The sequence below is a fragment of the Chroicocephalus ridibundus genome, chromosome 1, assembly GCF_963924245.1.
Source record: "Chroicocephalus ridibundus chromosome 1, bChrRid1.1, whole genome shotgun sequence".
Classification (NCBI taxonomy): Eukaryota; Metazoa; Chordata; class Aves; order Charadriiformes; family Laridae; genus Chroicocephalus; species Chroicocephalus ridibundus.
In genome coordinates, this window is record NC_086284.1 from 193,786,836 (window position 1) to 193,811,333 (window position 24,498).

General features: G+C 41.7%; 1 protein-coding gene across 8 annotated transcripts in view; it reads right to left on the bottom strand.

Annotated features, from left to right (window-relative positions):
- The window catches only part of ANKRD26 (ankyrin repeat domain containing 26), a 59,451-nt gene extending 36,673 nt beyond the window's left edge, over positions 1–22,778 (bottom strand). For 5 of the 8 annotated variants that reach the window (XR_010069539.1, XM_063323251.1, XM_063323250.1 and 2 more), the window contains exons 1-17: positions 22,375–22,778; positions 17,739–17,853; positions 17,294–17,467; positions 17,076–17,182; positions 16,429–16,566; positions 15,528–15,676; positions 11,828–11,878; positions 9,037–9,070; positions 8,885–8,957; positions 7,550–7,610; positions 6,210–7,240; positions 5,336–5,486; positions 4,248–4,309; positions 3,896–4,007; positions 2,094–2,122; positions 1,923–1,989; positions 1,787–1,831 (exon numbers count right to left, since the gene is read on the bottom strand). Coding sequence is in view for 7 of the 8 variants with exons in the window: in XM_063323251.1 (XP_063179321.1) it covers positions 1,787–1,831; positions 1,923–1,989; positions 2,094–2,122; positions 3,896–4,007; positions 4,248–4,309; positions 5,336–5,486; positions 6,210–7,240; positions 7,550–7,610; positions 8,885–8,957; positions 9,037–9,070; positions 11,828–11,878; positions 15,528–15,676; positions 16,429–16,566; positions 17,076–17,182; positions 17,294–17,467; positions 17,739–17,853; positions 22,375–22,577 (2,602 nt within the window). In the remaining variant the exon portion in view is untranslated. The remainder of the gene's footprint in view (positions 1–1,786; positions 1,832–1,922; positions 1,990–2,093; positions 2,123–3,895; positions 4,008–4,247; positions 4,310–5,335; positions 5,487–6,209; positions 7,241–7,549; positions 7,611–8,884; positions 8,958–9,036; positions 9,071–11,827; positions 11,879–15,527; positions 15,677–16,428; positions 16,567–17,075; positions 17,183–17,293; positions 17,468–17,738; positions 17,854–22,374) is intronic. The other 3 variants (XM_063323246.1, XM_063323248.1, XM_063323247.1) reach the window with 3 other exon arrangements.
- Positions 22,779–24,498: the final 1,720 nt, after the last annotated feature.

Below are 24,498 nucleotides of genomic sequence, written 5' to 3' on the forward strand. Positions count from 1 at the left end.
ATTGTCCAACATAATGACTTTTCCAGATTACAGTGCAAAGCAGCTACTCTTCTTTACAGAAAAAATGAGAACACCACTACTTAATTTGGACCCCAAAATAGGTTTTAAGAAGTTACCACTATGAGTCAGTAACAAAGTAAGCAGAATGGGAAATTTAATCTCTCATTCGACATTTAATTGTGCAAGATACTGTACCTGTTTTCCAGATTTATGAAAAAAACTTGTGAAGGGTGGCATTCAACCCTTTTAGAGTTAGAAATATTTATGCCACAGGAATCATGATGCTTTTCTGAAGCAATCTAAATTGCTTACACCCAAATCCAAACATAAAACTTTGAAAGAAATTTTCATATATACTTTCTAACACCTGATCTTCAAGATAACACATGGGTAAAAAAAAGCATGACATAAATGAATAAAGGAAAAAGACCTAACATGAAATAAGCTACGAAAAGGCAGTCTTTCCTTTCTGTGTTCATAATATTATAACATACTGGTCCACTATGGGGCTTTATTTCACATTACCGTGCAATACAGACAAAAACCAAACCTCATGTTTTAACTGAACAACTTTTAACAAACCTCTATGCATGTTACAAAAACACTGTCACCGCAAAATAAAGGCCAAAGAAGATCTCTTGTTGCTCACCCATTGCAAATACATGAGAGAGAGGAGAAGGGCGAGAGGACAAGGCGAGATATTTTTCCTAGAGAGAAGTTTAATCTCTATTATTGTCACGAGAACAATGGTGGGGGTTTTTTTCCCCTAAAACAATGATGCCAAAGAACTTGGAACTATTTGTATTCCATACTTAGAAGTATATATATTATTTTATATATATATATAATATATATATAAATATATATATTATAATTTTAAAAATTATTTCCAATTACCTACTTTGCTTACTTGCCTACATATCTGTTCACCTCTACTTCCTTTATAATTTCAATAGCTGACTGTAGAAACTCTAAAACCTGAACGGGGAATTGTTTATCATCTCATTAACAAACATGCAAATCAATACAAGCTAGAAAAAAGAAAGTAAAAAACCATTAAGGTCATATATCCTCTCTCCAATCTACAGTGGAACAGCTAGTTGCTTCACTTTTAGCCTTTTCCAAAGGCTTTCCAAAAGCTTTTCCAAAGTTTCCAAAGAAAAGAGAATTCCAGACAACATGCTGACACTGTCATTTCCTCCCACCTTGTCTCTCTTCCCCACTTCCTTCCACCTTGTCTCTCTTCCCCACTTCCTTCCCCTACCTCTGAACCTGCCGGTCTGTTTCTGTAAAACAAGAGAGGGACGCCTCAGAAGAATGTATTTGCTACATGTTTCAAAACAACTGCCAGATAGGCAAAGTCAGGCAAGCAATAATTACTGCTAAGTGCAGCTACAACATGAGCCCGAGAATTACCCTTTCTATCTCACCTGCAGCTCCTGGACAGCTTAGCTTCCAGATTGCTAGCCTGGAATCAGCCACAGCACATGCTCAGAGAACCCAAAATATCCGGAAGGTTTTTTTTGAGAAACTGGAAGGAAAGCAAGCTTGAGGACTGCCTGAAAAGGGGAGATAACGGCAGGTATGGTGGAAGAAGCCAGCATACTGGAAGGGTATTTGCAGTGTTGAATGGCAGACTACAGGAGGGAGCATACACATGCATAGAGGCAAATTTCAGTAGACCTGCTCCCAGAACACCTTGCTAGAACCATTAATTTAGGACAAAATTTGCAAGTACAATGTGTCTGTCCATAAAAGAACAGTACAAATAGACCGTTATGAATACCTTCAATATCCTCTGCATCTCCTAAACCAAATTCCTCCAACAGATCTGCAAAACAAATAAGTCATATGCTTTATTAAATACTCCTATCCAGAAAGATTATGAAGCTAAACCCAGAACCACATGAAGTGAACGTTACCTGATTTCTGCTGCCTTCTTTTAGGAGAGGTTTCATTCATTTCCAAAACAGATTCACGAGTCTTCAGCTATGAAAGACACAATCCAACAATAAAAAAAAACAAATTCGAAGTAACTACATACTATTTAATAATCGCAACAAGTAGTTAGTCTGACATGAACAAATACTTACCTGGGAATTGTTGGGTTTCTCTGAAAGCCCTGGAGGTGAAAAATGTTTTGGAAAGTGTTATTTTATTTCATCGAAGGTATCTTTTACTCCATTCAACATCAGTAGTTTCTACAACTAAGTATCAGTTGCAAGCATTATTTCATCGAGAGTACGATACCTAACATTCAATTTACCTCATCATACAGCATTTGCATTAGTATATAAGAAATGGACAATGCATACTTCCCCACCATGCACCTTGGATTTAAAAAATAATCATCACAGAACTTGGATAATTCATGTGAAGCAATAAGGTCATGCTCATTAACAGAATGAGATCGAAATATTTAGTCCTTTTGAGGAGCTGAATCCTGCTTTCTAAAAGGACTATTTAAAAAGTCAAATCTGGTCTGCTTTAATGACTGATCATAAAACAGTCCAACAGCACCATGACTGTGATTACCCCACAAGTGCTTAATGTTGAGGAGCATTTCCTTTCTATTGATGAGACAGAGAAATCATGGGTGCAGACACAGAAACCTCATACACATGTCATTCAGTGAGGTAAAATCAAGCTAGTTCTCAACAGATTGTTATGGTTTAGCTTGCAAGGAAACAAAATCAACAAATGTTTGGTTGTAATCTCCATTTATAGCATAGTTTCAAACACTTTTTTTTTTTTTTAATTCTTTTGTCCAACATTAAAACATTTCCAAACCCACACAATCTACTGGCCCCCCTATATTTCTCAAATCCTCTGCTTTAGTCATCTTACAGTTTGAGTCCTCTTATGAAAGAAGTATATGAAATGTTACTAAGAATGGCTCCACAGCAAATTTTTTATATTTAAAAGAAAATCATTAAAAAACAAACAGTATTTGATCTCAGTAAAATTGGTGGTCTAGCAGTATGGAAATACCTTAGAAAGAATACCATAATCACCTTTTACCCCCTTTTCACGCTGACTTTAAATGTATCTTAGTAGAATCACAGAATGGTTTGGGTTGGAAGGGACCTTAAAGATCATCTAGTCCCAGCCCCCCTGCCATGGCCAGGGACACCTTCCACTAGACCAGGCTGCTCAAAGGCCCATCCAGCCTGGCCTTGAACATTTCCAGGGAGGGGGAGAACCACACAAAGTAGACTTCCATGACAACTACTCAAAAAGCAGACACACAAGCTCCAGGAGCTTGTAAAGTTTCGCATCCAGCTTACTAAACTAAAACTGGATGAGCTTCTTCAGCTATTCTATTGTACCTATGCTACAAGCAAGACTGACAAATCATTTGCTAAAGGTGAAATCCTTCAGAAAAGACTTCTGCCCCAATAGCAAAACTTCCCTGCCACCCTATGCTCAAGATGCTCAAGAGGCAGTGGCACAAACTACAGGCAGAAACCCCTAGCAACCAAACCTGAACTTTTAGTCACATTTTAGCTCCTACTCAAAGCACAACAGAAAGCTATCAAAAATTAAGCTAGGGAAAAAAAATTGCTTAGCCAGATTATAGCCTTCTGCTGCTGCATTATCATCCAAGAATGTTTAAATGTTCAGACACATCAGTCCTAAATGACATATACTTTTATCACTATACAACAAGAACCTGAATCCTAAAAAATACAAACACGTCCAAAGAACACACATAATGCAAACAAGACAACTTCCTTTACACACTGGCCAGCAAGCACTGTGATAACTGGTGTTAATTAACAATTGCTATAGTGCACACCCACATCACAACAGCATTCCTAAGACAGACACTGATAAAAGTTCACGTTAGCCTATAAATGCTTACAGACAAACATTTAGTCCACCATGAAGTTACCATTGTCGCGTTCCCCTGAAACAATCTGCGAGCATGCTCCATGTCTGTCTGCAGCTGGGAGCAACACACCGGACGGTACTTTTCTCAGACTTTCAGAATCAGTCTGTATGATCTAAAACACATGTATGAGAATTGGTACAAATGCATTTTCAACTCATTTCTATGCAAAAAGCTTCTGCTAAGCCAACTTGCTTAGCATGGTATCAAGTATATTAGAGATACAAAAACCTTTGATAAGACCCTTGGAAAGGACACATCAAGATATAGTATATTGGAAAATCACAGCAGTTACTCATACTCTCCCCCCCTCACCTCCTCTGGTGGGAACCCCTGTGTTCTTCACAGAAAGTACCTCAGAATCCCAGGGAGATTCAGCATCTTCCTCTTCCTCTGCTCCCACTGCTGGCAGGGCACCTACGAACCAGGTTAGAAGTGAGACACTGGGTGTTTATATTTCACTCTGCTTTTCCCCATCAATCAAGTCCTGCATCCAAAACATGTGCTGTGATTCTATTGCTGAGGAATAAGAAGTGAGTGTTATTCAAGGTTTCTTCACACCCAGCCACATCACAGTACTTCCTTTACATGGGTACCTCCTCGCACACAAAGAACTGGGAAGGAGCTGGAGACCAGTGAGGGCACCCACCCCAGAAGAGGGGAACTGCTGGTTCCAGCTTGGACTCTGACTTCTTACAGTATGCCAAATGCATGTTTATGGTAAAATGTATAGAGACAGAAGAGCATGTATAGGTGCAATACTTGAATACAGCAGGTTCTGCCGGGCCCCCTGTGTAGCATTTGGTCAGCAGCTACACATGCTGTGGTAACATCTACCACACCAAGCTACTCTCTGGAGACAGACAATAGAAATGGTGCCTTCTCCTCCTGCTCTGAGACGAGTACCAAAGTGCTCAACTCTGACTGAGCTGGTAATGCTTTCAAGCACACACAAGTGTGGCACTGAAAAGACCTTCTACATTTTAAAACTGGACAAGGTGAGGCACTGGAAGAGAAGAGCTTTGTCTCAACTTGACTCAAATCTTTCCCAGCTTCAGCCAAGAGCAATCACAGCTTTTCAATCCAACAGGATGGGCCAGAAAGGGGCATATTACTGTCTCACCCAAGAGACTCTAGGCCTCCTTCTCTTTTTTGTCTGTGGATTTTATTCAGATTGCTTCAGGGAGAACACAGCAACAAAAGCAAGAATGGCACTTGTTTCATATAGCATCATTTGGAATCCAATGCCACAATTTCAGTTCTTCAAGAATGAATGAAAAGGAACAAAAGCTGCTTTCCTTCTCTGCCAATGCCCCCTATGATTCACAGGCAAGGGAAAAATTTGCTATCTCAGAAGTCAGTCACCATTTTAGTTCATTTACTGTGAATGAATATTTATAGAGAAAGAACTGGGATCAGTATTTACTAACTCATTTCTCTCACCAGCACTGTCTTTTGAAGCACTGTGGATTTGATGACTATCATTACAAATAGAATTTTTCAGACCCTCAACAACTGCAGTTTGTAGCTCTTCACCAGTGTCTTCCTTCTCCTGCTCCTCCTCCTCCTCCTCTTCCCATTCAGGTGATTCTTCCTAAAAGAGAGAACACCAAAACAGCTGGAAGGAGCAGAAACAAACAACTTCTTTGCCATCCATCGACAACTTCAAAAATACTTTTCTTGTGTAAGATAAAAGGGAAACTTTGTCAAGCTCTGTTTTACAAGGCCTTCAGTTTTTCCATGGGAATCTGTGTGAGTAGACAGCAATGCCTAATGTCATAAGTCTCACCCTTGGTTCTGCAAAGCCCCTGAGAAGCACTTCCTCATGTCAGTCTAACTCTTGCTTCATTTAAGTTACATCACTCTGGAACACATTCCTTCTTTTACCCTACTTTGCTCCAAGGAAAATCAGTAGCTTCCTGCTCTCTATCTTACTCAAACTTCTTTTTGTTTCCTCACTTTCAGATATCGCACCTTGAATTTTACTAAATGGCAGTAAATCTTCACAGATAACATCTGTACATACAACTGAGAAAATTTTAATTGATTCCAGAAAAAGTCTACTGGCTATTCTTTTTCCTGCAAAATCACTGTAGCCAATAGAAAAAAATATTGAAAACACTGCCTGATATTATTCTTATACCTGAGAAATCGCTTTGTCAAGGCATACAACATTTTCTAATATCCAAAAAGAATGACCAAAAGATGGATATATATGTAGAATAAGTATTAACAGGAATCCAGTTTACCATCTATTTCTTACCTCTATTACCCTTAGAAAAATACCCTTGTGATTGAATCATCCCTATATACTTACTTTGGTGCTTGAGTGAAATGCTGCTCTTAAATTTTCCTCATGCCTCTTTAAGCGCAAGTTTTCACTTTCTTCTTTCAGTGCTTCACAGACTTTATCATCTACTTCATATTGCTCTTTGTCAGTATCTTCATCATCCACATGTTCAAGAAAGACAGAGTTTGGTCTTTGACTTTCAAGTCTTGGGTTTTTTGCTGCTGACAAAGAATTATTACCACTTTCAAAGCCATCACTGAAGCTTGACTTTTTCTCCTTAAGACCACAACTATCTGGGAGAGGCTGAGGTATCTCTTTTTTCCAGTCTGGCATTTCAGAGTCTGCAAAACAGGAGTCAGCATTTCTGTGAAAGTTCTCCTGAATCAAGCTTTTCCTGTTCCAGCTTTCACATGTATCTTGCAAATTATTTAGATTTTGAAAGACAGCTTGTTTCGGTACTGACTTGTAAGATACTTCATTATTCATTCTCTTTGGAGACATGGCAGTTATATTTTCTTGCAACCTTTCATAACACCCAGCTATAAAAGACACAGGAGTATCAACAGATTCCTCCACTTTTTTATCAAGTTCTTTACTTATTTTATCATCATCATTGCAGACATCTCCAGTTCCACACCGAGCTTCCCCTTCATACTTAGTGTTACTAAAATACTTCAATTTCTGGTTAATTTCCCCTTTAGGGTCTGTTTTCTCCCCCTGCTCCTCCTCCAGTATGTCATTAGACTGAGTTTCTTCATCTTCCACATCTTCCTCCTCTTTTTCATCTTGAGTAAGATCTTCATCCTCCTCTTCTTCTTCTTCTTCTTCCTCTTCCTCCTCAGAATCTTCATCATCATCTCCATTGTCATTTTCATCCTCCTCCTCCTCCTCCTCCTCCTCCTCCAATTCTTCTTCCTCCAGGTTGCTTGCGTCTGAGGCATCTCGATTCACCAATTCTCCACGTTCTCCTTTGTTCTGGTTTGCATCTGATGGGGTTCCTTTTTTGAGGGTTTTCTTTGGTGACTTAGGACTTTCAATTCTAGAACCATCACCATCATCTTAAAGCACAAGAAAAAGGAGTTATGTAAATGCACAGCAGAGGAGTCATCTGGGAATGTCTGGAAAAGGAGCCAGGTAAGGAATGGGTAGGACGGAGGAAGGACTTAACCAGGGACAAAGGCTTAGGAAGGGATTAATATCTGCATTTTAACGATATGACTTAGTAATTTCAGAAAAAAATAAATGCTGTGTTTTCAAAATACTACTTCTGTCATTTACTATAGAAAAAAAAAGTATAAAAAAAAATCTATTTATCAAGTCTACTTTTATATATCAGTATATCATGCAATCTTTTCCAAATAGCTTACTGTTTTTCCTGAACTGCTGGGAAGCATTCATTAACAGTGTCAAGTTTGGCTTCTGCAGCTTCTGTAAATAAAGATTTATTTAAGCAAAAAAATATTTTTTTTTAAAAACAGTAACAACAAATCCTTTGTTCACATCAAATCTTTACCAGTAAATAAAATCAAGCTGTCCTTTTGATAGTGCTCAGGTGCTGGCTCCATCCTACAGTTCTAACTAGACAAACACTTCTCACATATGCAATTCAGTGAGCATTTTGGCCCAAAACACTGTGCAGGCACCCTTCTGCAAACTGTTGACAAAACTACATGCATACCAGTTCTAAAAATCTGTTTTTAATATTTGTAATACTTAAGTAAAATTCAGATATATTTAAGATTGCAGTTTCAGGATGCTTACTTGCAAATATACACAATGCAAATAACTGTTAAGACTCCTAGACTTAATGCATAATTAGTCCCTGCAAGTACACTTGCTAAAATATCCCTAAGTTTCAAAACCATGCCAGAAAAATGCATCTTTTCTATTTAAATCAGTGCAAGAAAATGAAACAGTGTTAAAACTAAACATGCTTGCATCTCGAGCTTTATGGAGTGGGTTTAACTACCGCACTCAGGTTCCTTATCACTGCATAATCCCAATGCAACAGAATAGATGCTCCCGACATCACTGCAGAAGGTGATAATCCTTCAAAACATTAGTAAAAACAGTAGGCGCGAGAGGTAGGCGCGAGAGCTTGTATCTGACAAAAAGAATACTACCTGAGCATTCAAAAAAAAAAAAAAAAAGAGGGAAAACATGCAGTGTGAGATTACATGCAAGCAAGGAATGCCATCTCATAGAAGAAAAAAGACGACCCATTTGAGTAACTCATCCATTGAGTGCTCTTGAGGAACCTGACGAGGAGGAAAGGAGAACTAGGTGATGAAGGATTTCAGTAGAACTTGATAAATAAATACCCTTTTTATTTATCAGTTAGGATTCTATCACCAAATTTAGAGGAAACAATGTTTGGAGAACAGAATATGTTATAATAGTAACTTATAAACTTTCAGGGTCTGCAAATCTGACTCAAATGAATGAGAACAAATAAAATAATGTTGCTGTTTATCTCGTCACCTACTGCTCTTTTGCCCCAAACCACAAATCTACTGCATGCTCTGCCACAGCTACAGGTCTTTTAGGAAAAACTCACAGCAGAAGAAAGCCTGGCAGGCCAGAGACTGCTTCTAAGGAGAAAACAATATTGGCTGGAACTGCAGTTTCTTTCAATCCCAGAGAAAACTTTCCATCAAATCACTTATTTTTACAGGATATTTTTTCCTGTAAAGGCACCATACCTTGGGAGTAAAATCGAGTTCTTCTTCCTCAGAAGTATGCCAACTGTCATCACTCCCCTCTTTCTCAGAGCTTCTTAAAAAGCAAAGCAAAATGAGTACTGTCTCTCTCAAACAATTCCTCAGGTAAGTGTTAGGTATTTTTAAAGTCTCACCTTATTGAGTCTCCTTGGGAAAAGTCATCTATTGCTGTTCAAACATTAATTGACATGTTGAAATTAGTTTTGGCATACTAAAAATTAACCAGTACATATAAACATTTAACACGGACAATTCTACAGGTCATTACAGCATGAAACTTTGTGTAGTCAATTCAACACAAGACAGCATGAATGAATCCATTTCCAAAACAACTGCTTTTTCAAGCCATATTGAATTTAAAAAAAGAAAACAAAGACCAGCATTATATCTCCTTTGTACTCTTATACCTAGAAGTTTAAGAAACATCTTTAAGCTAAAAAAAAAATAGCACAGCATGATATGCTATATTAGTAAACAGTTAACAAAAAAATGGTGGTGGTTTAGCAAGACAGCAAGTAAACGAACCTCTGAAGTACTCGTATTACACGTACAAACCACATGCAGAGATTTTACTATTTTATGTAACATTATGTATAACATTATGCTATATACTATACTATCTGCTGCTCTAACCAGTTACAGATTCTTCTGAAAAGGTAAATAAAATCAAAAAGCATAATCAAGATCTAAAGCTTATCTTCAGGTAGAAGAATCACCAGCAGTTCTCTACATTGCACCAAGAAGGGTATTCAACAGACAAAAGAGGCATAACCAAGGCATTCTATACTACAAGCTTTCATCAGTGTTATGAAGGCAATTTGCACATAGGATCATAGGATAAATCAGGTCAGAAGGGACCTCAGGAAGTCTCCTAGCCAACCACCGCCTCAAAGCAGGCTCAGCTAAGGTCAGGTAAGGTTGCTTAGGGCTTTATCCAGCCCGGCCTTGAACACCTCCGAGGAAGGAGACTGTACAGCTTCTCTGTGAAGCTTCTCACATCCAATTAGAAACTCTTGTTTCCATTTATGCCTCTTGTATCTCCGCCTGCTGTCATGCACCTGGCTTTGTCTTTTCCTCGTATGTACTTGAAACTGCTGCTAGGTCCCCTTCAAAGCTGCCTCTTCTCTAGGTTGAACAAGCCCAGTTTCCTCAATCTCTCCTCAAAGAGCAAGTACTCCTGCCCCTGATGAGTTTGGTGGCCCTCCACTGAACTTGCTCACTGTTGAATCTCTCTTGCACTGGAGGTTCAAAATTATACCCAGGGAGCTGGACACAATCCAGCGAATGCCCAGTAGAGGTGGACAACCACTTTTCCCAATCTCTTGGCTATGCTGCTTTTAATACAGCCCAGGACACCGCTGACCTCCTCAGTTGCCAGGGTACCCTGCTGCCTCGTTCTCAGCTCCTTCTCTGACAAGACCCTCTGGGCCTTCTCAGCAAAGCAGCTCCCCAGCCAGGCAGTCCCAGCATGTTTTGTAGCAAGTGGTTGTTCCTTTCCATGTGCAGGACTTACCATTTGCCCTTGCTGAATTTTGTAAGACAGGCCCGACTGTCCATTTACCCAGCTTGCCAAGGTCCTTCTGAACGGCAGCGCTGTGCTGAAGCATATTTACTGATCCCTCCAATTTGGGGCCATTTGCAAACTCAATGAGAGTGCACTCTAGCACATCACTGATATACTAATGAAATCCAAACGCTAGAATCCACCCTGAACAGTGCTAAACCCTCTCAGCTATCAAAAATTATTAAGATGAAATAAAAGGGCTCTTCAATTCCCAAGACAGAAGGGAAAAAAACAACAAATACAACCTCCACATAGTGGCTATTTCAGTGTTCCTCAAATTCTCAATAACTGATTTTTTTAAACTATCATAATAAAATGAAATTGCTTATAAACAGGAGATTGGTGACCTTCCATAAAGTCGCACAACTAAACTGAGGTCTTGGTCAAAATCATTAAAGGGAAAAGGAAACAAAGGCTTATCACACCTGAAGACATCTCCTATACTATCAGTAAACCACTAACGAGCATGGAAATTTTGTCTGTCCTAAAGACAGTGTTTATGTGGGAACTTTGATGAGTACATCTCCTGACATGAACAGGGCTTTCAGACAATGAAATACAGTGTACGTGTTCAGTGTTGACATGTCATGTAGACAAAACTTAAAGAGGCTGAAACTTCCAGTGCGAGGACAAGCTAAAATCATTAAAATACCAACACAGTCTCTGATTTTTAATGTTTCCTGTTACAAACACATAATATTTTAAAATATTAATTAGCTCTACATAGTACAGTTTTCTTTTCTTTTAACTCACTTGGTACCAGCAGTCTAATCTACCTACTAACCTCCCAACCTGAATAAAAATCTGTCTCTCAGATCTGGGTTGATAGTGTGGAACAGTTGGTTATGACTTCAGTTATATTTTCAATGAGTACAGTTATAATTTATCAAACCAGTTAAGTAAGTTATCTGAACTTTTGCTTTCAATGTATAGTAACTTTAAGCAATGATTAAAACCAGGTCACACTGTCCTTTAGCAGGCAAGATAGGAAGTTCATGAGCTAGCTTTCAGACAGACCTTGATGCCCTACCATAGAAATGGGATCTAGAAAAGTAGTCTCTGGGGATTGCTTGTTTCCACTTTAACTTAAGTCCATTTAAATTTTGGAGTAACAGAAGAACATATTTTAAAAAAATTATTTACTAGCACTAACGACACAAAGCAAACACTCAGTTCTGTAATAAAGGACTCATGCAAAACATGCAAACAAACAAAAAGCCCTCAAAGCCTGCTCTCAAATCTAATTTATAAAATCAAAACTATCAAAATAGGGACATCCAAGATAATAAACATCATAGATGTGTTAATATTTGTATATCATACAACATGTTTCATATTTGAAATGCTACTGTACAGAATACCTTTCCTTGATTTTCCTGTTCTTGATGACTGGTTAGGAGATTGTTGCATTCCTATATCCATTTAGGAAAAGGCATGGAAAGGACAGATGAAACAATGACATCAGAATAAATTTGAATTCCCAGAAATTTGGAAAACATAAGCAGTACATCAACAAAGCTATAGCAATGGGACTGTCAGCTACTGTGACTATCAGCCTACTCTACAGTTATACGTGCTACAAACAAAACCAATCACAGTCTACAGAACTCTACTCTTAAGGGACAGTGTCAGTGTAACTAAAATTTACTTGCTCCATGTAAAATACCCATACTCCAGTATTCTGAAATACTGAAAGAGATTACCAGAAATTTACTCTACTGCCAACTTTGTATTTTCCTCAACCTGACTAGTCCTTGTCTAGCACAGACTGCAAATGCAATTCCTTCATATTTGTAGAGTGATTTATACATACAGCACACTTAAAATCCCTGCCCTAGGCATCCCAAAAATCCTTAGGTGTCAACAACTAAACTTTGGAGATATACTATTCAGAAATTTTGAAGGAAATACTGGCTCTCAGTACTCACATCACCACACAACTTCTAGACATTATGTTATTTACATTCACTCAAGTTATAGTTTTAGTATGTTTTTTATCCCTTGCTAAAAAAGGCAACCCAGAAACGTGTCGCCTTAAACCATCCCACTTTAAAAGTTGTGTCAGTTGGTACCTGATGCAAACATGGGACCTTTCTACCTCAGCTTGAAGATAAGAGTCCTGCTTATATTGATTTGACCTTGCTGAACTGTTCACATACAGAAGCTATGCCACCAGAAAAAGCCAGAAAAAAGATGCCACAAGCCATCAGAATGAATATGCTGTTCCCCCAGCGCTATATGGCAGGCCACAGCTGGACCAAAACGGGTGTATTGACTGGTGTGAGTGTCATGCATGTGTGTTTGTGTGCATATACACACAAACGTGCTGTGGAACAGAAGTTTTAGAATAGAAATCACTATCCACCTACTCTACCCATTCTACTTAGTAGAATTTTATATTTTAAGTCAACAAATGGTGTGGTTCTGTTATTGCAGCTACCCCACACCAAATTTCTCCTTGGCAAGGCTATAACATTTGTCTCAGAGCATAAGGGAGTCCTGCTTATATTGATTTTACCACAAATACAAGGAATGGATGGGACAAAAGGACTTCTATCAAAAAACATACACTTAAAGAGTTAAGAAAGGAACTCAAGATGGTTTCTCATCTTTTCTCCACTTCTCAGATTTCTAAAAGGTGTTACAGGACAACTTTTCCTGACCTCAGGTGATGTAACTCACACTGAAGCCCTCGTTTCTCTTCATCTTTTTTTACGATAAAAACCCAACAGTTTCTGTAGGAACTCAGGGAAACACTGAAGGAATAATACAACAATATGCAGTGGAATAGCTAAAAAAAAGCTGCTACTGCAGACATACTAGAAATCTGAATCCTTGCCTTTAGAAAAATTGTATAATTACTATGTTTTGCCAAAGAAATTCTAACTTCAAATCTAAAAAGTCTGTCATTCAATATGTCAGAGCTGGAAGCCATTCTTTTGGAGGTTTTTGCAAACCTGTCTGTGATTATTAAAAAGGTTCATGTTCTGACAAAAAGTAAACATTTAAATAAGCATGAGCCAACTTCTTAAATATGCTGACTTGCTTATTAGAGGAGAATATTTTGGAGACTGTTCAACAAGTGCAAAAGCAGCAAAAGGAATAAGAAAACATTGAAGATCCCACAAAAATAGCACAGAAGAGCAAAAGAAAAGAATTCCAAAGCGGGTGTTTCTCTGGTCTCTCAAGATCATCCCAGCTTCTCCTCTAACGGAAGCTTCAAAGCCTGTTACTACAGCATATCAAAGGGACTCTCATGATGCACCTGTGCTTTTTGGGTGCAAGCCAGAGACTGCAGAATTAATGCCAATAAATGTCCCCTATATGCTACTAATCTCCCTCGCTCAACATGCTGGGGTCATCTTTTAAGAGAATGAGCACAAGGAGAAAAGGATTCATACTACTTAGAAGAAAATCAAGCCCTACTAGAAACAGACTGAGAAGTGAGCATACTCTTCTCCCAAGCCCTTAACCCGTGTAACATGCTCTTCACACTTACTATGCCTCTTCAAATGAAGACAAGAAGTAAAGATTTCCCATCATATTGGGGATTTACATTAGTGGTATTATAATTTTCAAGGAATGGGGCAAATAATTTTGTTCAAGAACCCACATTTCCCTGAGAGGATGTCAGTTTTGGAATCATATTATTCTTCAAGCCACATAGTTTAAAATAACCCAGGCCTGTCAGACATTACGTGGTAGCACAGCCATTATCTTCATGCATGGGAGGTAGTAACAGACAGTGCTCTTCGAGTGAAAGCAACATTTCGCTACCTATACCAAGTCCTTTCCAAAAAAAACCCACCACCAACAGCAACCAAAGCCACCAAAACCAACCAACCAACCAAAAATTCCTCCTTCAATCTATCAAGAAACTTTACAAATCTCCAATTAGATCAAAGCAACTATTCCCAAGTCAAAGGAACAAAGTTTGGCTCTAAATTAAATTCCCATATCTGGGAAAAGTCAGTGAGTAAAAATATCCCATGTTTTGCTCATATTTCTTGACATATTTAAAAAAGGAGTAGTGAACTGTGTTTGAACACTGTCTGCTGCCCATTTGCCACACAGTTCTGATATAACACCCTTAAAAAAACAGATAGAATAAAACCTCCCACTGTAGGGCGTGAGATGCAAAGTACAAGACAAACAATTCCATTTATATTAAAATATTGATTTTACAAGATTCCTCTAGGGCTATGTGAGCTCATAAGCATAGCCTAGATTTTAAAAACTCACTGAAGAAGTTAATTTTTTGATCAAAAGGCAATTTATTTTTTTTTCTGGACCACAAGGTAATATGGATTTTTTTAAAATTTATTTCATAAAATTTCTGGAACCGGAAGATAAGCATTATTTTTATTGTAAATCAAACTACGTCCAAGAAGATATGGTATATGCAGACACTACATTGCTGTTGCTAACACAGTTACTTTTCCAAGACTGTTTTTCCTAAATATGTCTCTACAGCACCTACACTGAAACAATTGTAACTGATGCCAAGAAACAAAATGACTCACTAGAAGGAGCTTAGTGCAGGTGAAACTATTAATCTTAAAACAAAGACACACAAACTCAGTGGAAATCAACAAGACATGTATCTATCTGCTAACTCATCTGTTGCTTCCCAACTACAGAAAGCTGAACAACTACTCAGAATGAACCTACTGCTTTTGCAATTGGATTTTTACAATCTGAATAGCCATCTATAGGTAAAAAGTACACACCTGAAAAACAAAACCACTATTGTCTAGTTCCTTTCCTGTGCCCCTTCTCTGTCTCTACGGGAACACCTATATAGATGGACAATCTGATGGGCAGAAGGCAACAACCCTATAAGTGGACACGTAGCACACAAATCACAACTGCCTTCACAGTCTGACAAGAAGCACCTCCACCTAGCAACAAATAAGCACATGCACAGAACTTCCTGTGCTACTGCATCTGATGCCTCTGCTAAAGTCAACGGTAAACACAATAAGCTTAACAATACAAACCACCTAAAGAAAAGGCCACAGTGATTTTCCTCATGAGCTTCTCCATGGTTAAGGATCCTACCTCCTCTGTCCACAGCAGGTGCACCCAACGTAAAGCCAGCAGCTCCCACCCGGCGAGGAGTGCTTGGTACCATGATGCCTTGTGCACCACCTGCAGAAGCTTCTCCTGTGTTTTCCCAGTCTGCGTACTCTGCCAGTTGTGTACTAAGGCTAAATAGAGAAAGAAACGAAATATATTTGGTAAAAATAACCACATACTTGCATCCACCATTTAGCAGTATAGTTAACAGCCACTTCTTATCCATCCTATACATATTCATAGCCATATGAAGTCATATACTCATATGTATTCACTAAAGGTAATACACACAGCACTTACTGCATGACTGTTACATACTTCAATAATCACTCCAGTGATGTTCATACTATAGATGTATATTTATACCTACAAAGTTATTAACTCCTGCGTGGCACATCTTTTTCAGCCTAGCTTTTAAGCACACATAACCACCTTAAAGAAGGAACAGCCACAGGTTCAAAGCTATGCGTAAGAAGAGTAGAACTGCTCAAGATTTTAACAAAAGGGGTATCGGTCAGTAGTTGCTGGTCATTGTAGTGGAAGTCAGTAAGGATAACGGTGCTGGTCTGGAGAGAGGGTTTACATGCATTTCAGTTTGCCAAGTTCCACCTCTGGATAACTGTAGGATACTGGCCCTTTTTAGAGATTATATTGGGCAGATGTGAGCTTAGCAACAAAACTTGAAACCTCACTGAGAATTCTGGGTGTAAATTTTCCTCAACTTCCAAATTAGCACTGGACACAGGAATGATACATATCAGAAGACATCACTGAGCACTGACAGGTCCCAACACACCATTAAACCTTGGTGCTGTTACCAAAAAGGTTCAAAAGCCACGCTGACAACTGACAACTTATTCTAACAATAAAGTAAAAAATTCACCTAGAATATCCATGAATAACAGCATAATCCTCAGCTGTCCATCCATTAGTGTCTTTATGGGAAACGTCAGCACCATACCGAAGAAGAATTTTTATCAAATTAAGTTCCCCACCAGAGGCAGCAGTCATAAGTGGGGTTCTGAAACATCCAAAACATGATATGAAATAGATTATTTTACACAGATACTGTAATTATTTTTATTCCTACTTGTTCTCAAAAAAAGTGTTTTCCTCCATTACTTTAAAATGAATGAAAGACAAAGCAGTTCACATTAGGTATTAAGAGCAACAATAAAAAGGGAGAGGAGTCAAAACAACTAAGCTTCCACATAGGCAACACTTACATACAAACTACGCTGCTATGCAGGAGAGGGTTTTTCAAATTGAGGCAATGGTGCTGAGCTAATGGCACACTTCCTGCCAGAAAGGCCACCACGGGCAATGCCTTTTTGCAATCCCTAATGCGAAAAGCATCCACTGAGGCATGACAGCAATCAAGTGCAGACCTGCTTTCACAAGTCACACAGAAATAGCTCCTTCTGTGTGGCTCCCTATTGTTTTTTTTTCAAAGCTCATTCCCATGCCTCTCATCAATCCAACCTAAAGAATACTGGAAACACCTATGCAGAGTTTTGACAAACTTCTCACCTTTCACACTGATCTCGGGCATGCACATCAGCTCCTTTTTTAAGGAGAAAGTCTACCATCTCTTCGTGGTGTTCAGAGACAGCAAGAATAAGCGGGGTATATCCCTCCTGAAAGCACAGATAAATAAATCAAGTTAAAAATCAAAGTCAAAAAACACTTCAAGAGAAATATTAATGCAACTTTTTGAAATAACTTCCTTAATAAATGTAAAAAATTACCTTATTCTGGGCATCGATGTTGGCATTATGCTCAAGTAACAGTCCTGCTACAGATGTATTAGGAGATATGACAGCCAGGTGAAGGGCAGTGTTGCCATCAGCATCTGCCAGATTCAGGTCAGCACCATGCTCTAGCAGAATAGCCACACATTTTTCTTGCTGGCACTGTACTGCCTGGGAACAACACAGAAAAAAAAAGCAAAAACTTCCAGCACTTATATTTCACTCTGTTACAATTCCCCCAGCCTCACAATGCTAAAAAATAAGAGCACCTTCAAAGATTAGGTAACATACTCCTACTCCACCCTAACTACAATATGCATGTTTCTACACAGATGTATGTAAAGAATCCTGCAAGATACATATTATTTCATGCATAATCAATAAGCCTCACTTGCAAGAACAGAACATAACATTTTCCACATACATAACATATTCCACATACCTTCATCAGTGGTGATCTGTTATCATTGTCAAAAAGATTTAGCTTACACTTGTTTTCTACAAGATATGCAACAACATCCACATGGCCACTTGCACAAGCGAGATGCAAAGGTGTCCTAAAAATTAAATATATTATATTAGCACAGACAGACAACTAAAGAAATTGATTCAGACTGAGATAAATGGATATGGCCATAAGTTTCACTTTGCAAAAAGTAAGCTTAAGAAAAGACTTCTCATTCCACCACCATTAACAGAAGTTGCACACCAAATGCCTGAGGCTGGCTAGCAAAAGCTTTCCATGGTGTCTGCTTAGTAAGGTGACTTTTCCTTCACTGAAGAACTGAATCTGCACAAGCAGATTCCTGTGCCAGACATTGGTCACTGCCTCCAGCAGGACTACACACATGCCACAGCAACAGAGACCAAAGCCTGGAAATCTGAGGACTGTGGCAAGTAAATCCCTAAGTTTTTTTTATGATCATTCACATGCCAGAAGTGTATCAGAGATGGAGGAGATGGGTTTTATAGCAAGAATATCAGTGTTTTCCTGAACTTGGAGAACTTCGGCTTTTTCTCTCTTGTGTACTACTGCAGCAAACACAAGAACACGCTTGCACCAAAGTGCCTCTGATAACATGTAGCAAACTGGACAGCACACTGTAATCCTCACTACAGGAAAGTAATTGACCTTCCTGACACATATAACTATCATAGTCATAAAAAGCCTACTACAGAGGAAGTCCTCTTCAAGGAGGGAATACCGTATTTCCACAATACATGACCAGCATAAGAAAAGGAAACTTTTTTTTTCAAGTTAAAGCCTTGCCAGAAAGAAAAGGGCTCCTTCAAATCACACAACATCTTAGGTCTGATAGCAATTCAACCAGCCTGCTTGTACTCAAAGACGCAATCACCCAGAAAGTCCTTGCATGCATTTCCCCCTAAACCATAGGCAAAAAAGCAGCACAAGATTTGCTCTGCGCAGAAGGCAAAGTGCCTGCTGGTCTGCAGGACACCTGAACCCAACAGAGCAGGAAACAAGCTAGAAAACAGCCGGGACCTTCCTCCCTTGAAGGTGATGCAATAAAAATCCTGCAGTTCCTCAAGAACTGAGGGGGATGCCAGCACTAGTTTTGAACTGCATCACTGTGGGTAGGTCCTTCTCTGTATTTAGGAATGCTCAACTAAACTTGCAATTATTTTGGTACCTTGCTGTGAGACAGTGGCTCACTGGCTAGGTGGGAACAGAAAAGCAGAGGTACACAAATGTATGCGGAAACACAGCCATTCGTAATGCAGATACTTCTTGTTACAGGGCAGTTGATGAGCCTCCTCCATGGCAACAAGGACAACATAACCACACAAAACTTCAAAGAACTTGTGATGTCTTGCTACAAACAGGGAACAGACCGAAGCATTAACAGAAGAGTACCTCAAAGGTGACTACTGTTACTTTTTGAGAAATTCCCACATAAGTATGCAGGATCCTTCACCTCTGAAGAAATGACTGACTGAGATTATCTGAAAGCTAACAGAACTGGTTATGACAGAGTCCACTATCATCTAAAACATGCTACTGCCAAGCACTAGGAAACACGACAAACCTGAAGAATCACTATCAGCTTTGCAAATGGAAAAGCCTTCAGAAAACCTGTGGACTCACTGCTGCCCTCCTCAACCAAGCCTCTCAGTCTGTCAACGGGAAAGGAGATGGTTCTGCTTGGAGCAAGGCCTGCTGAGCTCCACAGAAGATTAATTTCAGGAAACAAGCTCACAGAGAATATCAAAGTGTTCACAGTTGCCTGTAGGTGCAAGAGGCCTCCAGCAACACCAAAGCTGTTCTGCCACCCAGCCCAGACTCTGCTTCTCCTGCTGCTGCAATCCTATGCTGATCACCCATGGGGTAGAATATGATTGCTGATGCCTGAGCAGCTGCAACACAACCCCACTGGAGACCACAGGGAAACAGCAGGTTGGTGGCACGCACTTCCAACAGCACTTGAGCCGATGACCCAGCAGCTCCAAGCTAAGCAATGAAAAGCTCTAGAGTTCACTCTGACAGGGAGCTGACAGCGTAAATCTCTCTTAGTGATTAGCTTTGACCCAGGATTCATGACGAGCTGGCATCATGCCTACAGTGCTTCCAACTCTGTGCTGAGTTTTGCCCATCTCTTCCAGTAAGCTGAAAGCTTTGCTAGACCACCTCTGTAAAGCTGCCTGCTCCTAACTGGTGCTGTTACAAGTGCACTTTTTTGGAGGTCCTGGGGGGGCTACAGGACCCACTTTATGGAAGGAGCCTGTAGGTGTGACACTTGCCATGTGCAGGATTTTGCTTTTGGAAGTCCTGAGGAGCAGAACTGAGATATTATATGAACAATGCACACATTTAGCCATTACCACTCACATTTCCTATTCTTTACATCTATTTCCAATTATGTCAACTCTTACCAGTCTCTGGATGACACAATGAAGCTCTGAAACACAACTGCATCGGTGGTCACTCACAACACTATCACACCCACAAGCACTAAGAGGCATAAGTGGGCCTGCAACCCTCATAGCTGCTGTAGCGTACAGGGCTGCAGCAAGCATGCAGACTCTGTCCACCGAATCACTCTCAGGTCAGCTTTTCAGCAGCTCTTCAGCACTGGGCATTGTCATGCCAAAACCATCGCAGTGCTCTATCGTACACAAACTGCCTTGTCTCTTGTTTCTTTTACAGTGTGTTACTTTATTTGCCCAGATATAACACTGATAATAGCATGACACACAGAAGGAAATCTTTTCAGGGGAAACAAAGCTTTCTAGACCAAATTTCTAGACAAGATGAACTCAAAATGCAAAAACTAACCAAATTCATTCCAGGGTCTGCTAAGACCTGATGACTGACTGAACCAGACACAGTGAAAGAGAAGGTAGTAAGAAGGAAAAAAGAAAAACAGAAAAACAATCAGCAGCTATTTCCATAAATGTCATTGGGCACCTTGACTCAGGCAGATGGAGTATGCACAAAACGCACTCAACCTTAAACTGCATCCCGTATCTCCAGCTGCATAAGAAAATACTGATTGGCAACACTCAGGCATGCAACCCACATTATTAAAGTGCATGTTTACTGTGCTTTTCCTTGCTTCTCCTACAAATCTAGGTGGCTTTAGGTGTTTCCAGGGCAATAAGCTAGTGGTCTGGCAAAAGTCCGGTCTTCAGGACAGACAGCCTAGGAATCTGAGCTGCTCTGATAAAACCAGCATCTTTTCAGTACACCATGAAGGTTTTGACTCTGAGTCTTTCCAGAAAAGGCATTAAAGGGTTGACGCACACAAGACCTGAAAACTTCATCTGATTCCCTTGTGCTTACGATGGATCACTAGGATCTATGCTGCAGCCCAGGGCTTCTCCTTGAGATGTAATTGACAAGTATTTGCTGTGCTTGACTAAAAAACCCACACAATAACACCTGCCAGAAGAAGCAGCTTCTCCTGCAAGTCGCTGCACTGATCTTCCAATCCAAGGTACCGATCAGCTGTCTCAAAGCCTCAGAGCAAACAACTAAGTAACTGCCACCTAAAATCAGACTGTTGCTTTGGCTGCCACATCACAGTTGCAAAAGGCACATCAGGCAACTGTGAATGCAGCATCAAGAAAAAATAGTTCAAGAAGGACAGGGAACTACTGGAGAGAGTCCAGGGGAGGGCTACAAAGATGATCAAGGGAATGAAGCGCCTTTCTTATGAGGAAAGGCTGAGACACCTGGGTCTGTTTAGCCTGGAGAAGACAAGACTGAGAGGGGACTTCATCAATGCTCATAAATATCTAAAGGACGGGTGTCTAGAGGATGAGGCCAGACTCTTCTCAGTGGTGCCTGGTGACAGGACAAGGGGCAATGGGCACAAGCCGGAACACAGGAAATTCCATCTCAACATGAGGAAAAACTTCTTTCCTTTGAGGGTGGCAGAGCACTGGAACAGGCTGCCCAGAGAGCTTGTGGAGCATCCTTCTCTGGAGATATTAAAAACCCGCATAGATGTGTTCCTGTACAGCCTGCTTTAGATGACCCTGCTTTGGCAGGGGGATTGGACTAGATGATCTCCGAAGATCCCTTCCAACCACTACCATTCTGTGATGCTGTGATTCTGTGCTGTAACTCTTTCCTAACTGCAGAGCACCTCTCCTTAAGTTACTCCTGGCTGAGGCAGCGCAGCTTTCTCGGCTCGACTACTGAAGCCACATGCCAAGCCCTCAAAGATGCACAGCAATGGATGCCATCGCACTTTGACTTCAAAATGTGGCTGGGAGGAATGGTCCTAAGGCTTCTTCTGCCACCCACCTCTGTTAGGGTGCTGCCAGATCCCCTCCACTCCTGCAGCCCTAGGCAAGGAAATACAACTCCGGGAATGAGGCCGGGACAAAAAAGGGTCAGGCGACAGTTGCGTGTTAGGCCACGCTCGAGGGTTTCGGGCACCACAAGCCTGATTCCCGCACCCAGCCGAGGGCCGAGCTCGGCTGCGGAGCCAGCGCTCCCGCTCCCAGCGGCGAGGCGGCCGTTCGCCCCCAGCCCCGCTGAGCTGCGCCCGAGGCTCCTGGCTGTACCGGGACCCCCCAACCCGCCTCAGCGCCGCTGCTTGCCCCCTTACCGCTCCGCTTTGTCCCGCCCGTCGATGCCGGACTTCTTCAGTCCCTGCCGCACCTGGGCCAGGTCGCCGCTGGCGGCCGCGCGATGCAGCTTACCCAGGTCCTTCTGCCGGAGCTCGTAGGCACCGGCGGGGCTGGGCAGGGAGGCGCTGCCGGGCGGCGGCTGCCCCTTCCTCTTCCTCCCGAACCCGAAGATTCTCTTCATCCCGCGGCGGGGACACGGGCACTGTCCCGCCTCAGGGGAGCGACGGCGGGAGGCAGCCGGCGGGCTGTGCCGGGCCCCGGGCAGGGGAGCGGAGCCGCCGGCAGCGGCCTCGGCCCGCTACGGCTGCTGCGGATCGAACCGCCGGCGGGCCGAGACTCCGAGGGCCGGGTCGCACCCCTCGGTGACAGCGGCAGCCCCCCGGCCGCAGCCACACAGGACGGCGCGTCCCGCGCAGGCGCGGTCAGGAGGCGAGGGGAGGGCGAAGGCCCACTCCGCCGGCGGGTCCGCGCATGCGCGGCGGGGGCGTTAGCGGGGCGCTCAAATATCGGGCGGGATGCCAGCGTACACAGCTTTAGAGTTAATTGCTGGTTTCCCAGTGTGGGTCGTTTGTGTAGCAAACGGTGAGTGATGTCGCTTTCTCCCCCTCAGGCTACGACGGCGGGTGAGGGGAAGGAGGCGTCTGGACGCGGCCCTGCCGAGCGCGGCGGGGGCAACGAGGGGCCTGTCGTGGCCCGGTGGGTTCCTGGGGGGTTTGTGCGCCCCACGGAGCGCTCGGGGACCGCCGCTGCGGGGTTCCTGGGGGCGTTAGCGTACCTGGCAGCAGCAGTTCCCCGCTGGCCCCCAGCAGGGTGTGGGCCACCAGCCCACGGGCCAGCTCTGCCTGGTTTGTTTTGGAAGCAAATTGTGCCGGGGGGGTTTTTGGATGAGAAGCTCAACGTGACCCTGTAATGTGCCCTTGCAGCCCAGGCAGCCAACTGCATCCTGGGTTGACCTGGGGCCAGCAGGTCGAGGGAAGTGATTCTGCCCCTCTGCTCTGCTCACATGAGACCCCACCTAGAGTATTGTGTCCAGCCCCGGAGTCCTCAGCACAAGAAGGACATGGACCTATTGGAGCAGGTCCAGAGAAGGGCCACAAAGATGATCAGAGGGCTGGAGCATCTCTCCCCTGAGGACAGGCTGAGAGAGTTGGGGTTGTTCAGCCTGGAGAAGAGAAGGCTCCGGGGAGACCTTATAATGGCCTTCCAGTACCTAAAGGGGGCCTACAGGGAAGATGGGGAGGGTCTCTTTATCAGGGAGTGGAGTGATAGGACAAAGGATAATGGTTTTAAACTGGAAAAGGGTAAATTTAGATCAGATATTAGGAAGAAATTCTTTCCTGTGAAGGTGGTGAGGCACTGGAACAGGTTGCCCAGAGAAGCTGCCCCATCCCTGGAAGTGTTCAAGGCCAGGCTGGATGGGGCTTTGAGTAATGTGGTCTAGTGGGAGGTGTCCCTGCCCATGGCAGGGGGATTGGAACGGGATGAGCTTTAAGGTCCCTTCTAACCCACTAAGATGTTTTCCAGGTATCTTAGAAGAAAGGCAGGATTTCATTTATAAGATGGCAATATAGAGTAAACACAGTCCATCTCTGTGCTCTTCCAAGGAGAAAGTACTTCTTCTCCAGTCTTTTTTCAAGAGGACACTTGCTAAGCCACAAACTCTTTTCTTTTACAGGTCATTTGTGAACCAAGACCCAGGAGACCCTACAGTCCCTGTCAAATGTCAAATGCTTCAGAAGGGTATCAATAAAACCCTCTGTGATTAGGAGTCAGCTTTAGTTGGTAGGGGCTTTGGTAACTGATTGGGCTGAAATTCAGCTTCATGCTTTGAACATAAGGGAATGCCAAAAAAGATGCAAAATGAGTAGCTAGAATCTATCACTAAACCAATTATCAGCTGTTTGTATTAATTTTTGCCAGCTTTTTGATCTTTGTTTGTACCATTTCTTTAATTTCTTTGGAAGATACCCGAGCTTTTGTTTTTAGTTTTCATCCATTCCTCTTTTTAGTTTCTTTTTAATAGTTTCTTTTTTTTTTGGTTGGTTGGGTTTTTTTTTTAAGATGTTGGTATTTCCTATTGTGTTGCTTTTCCTTTCAATGTG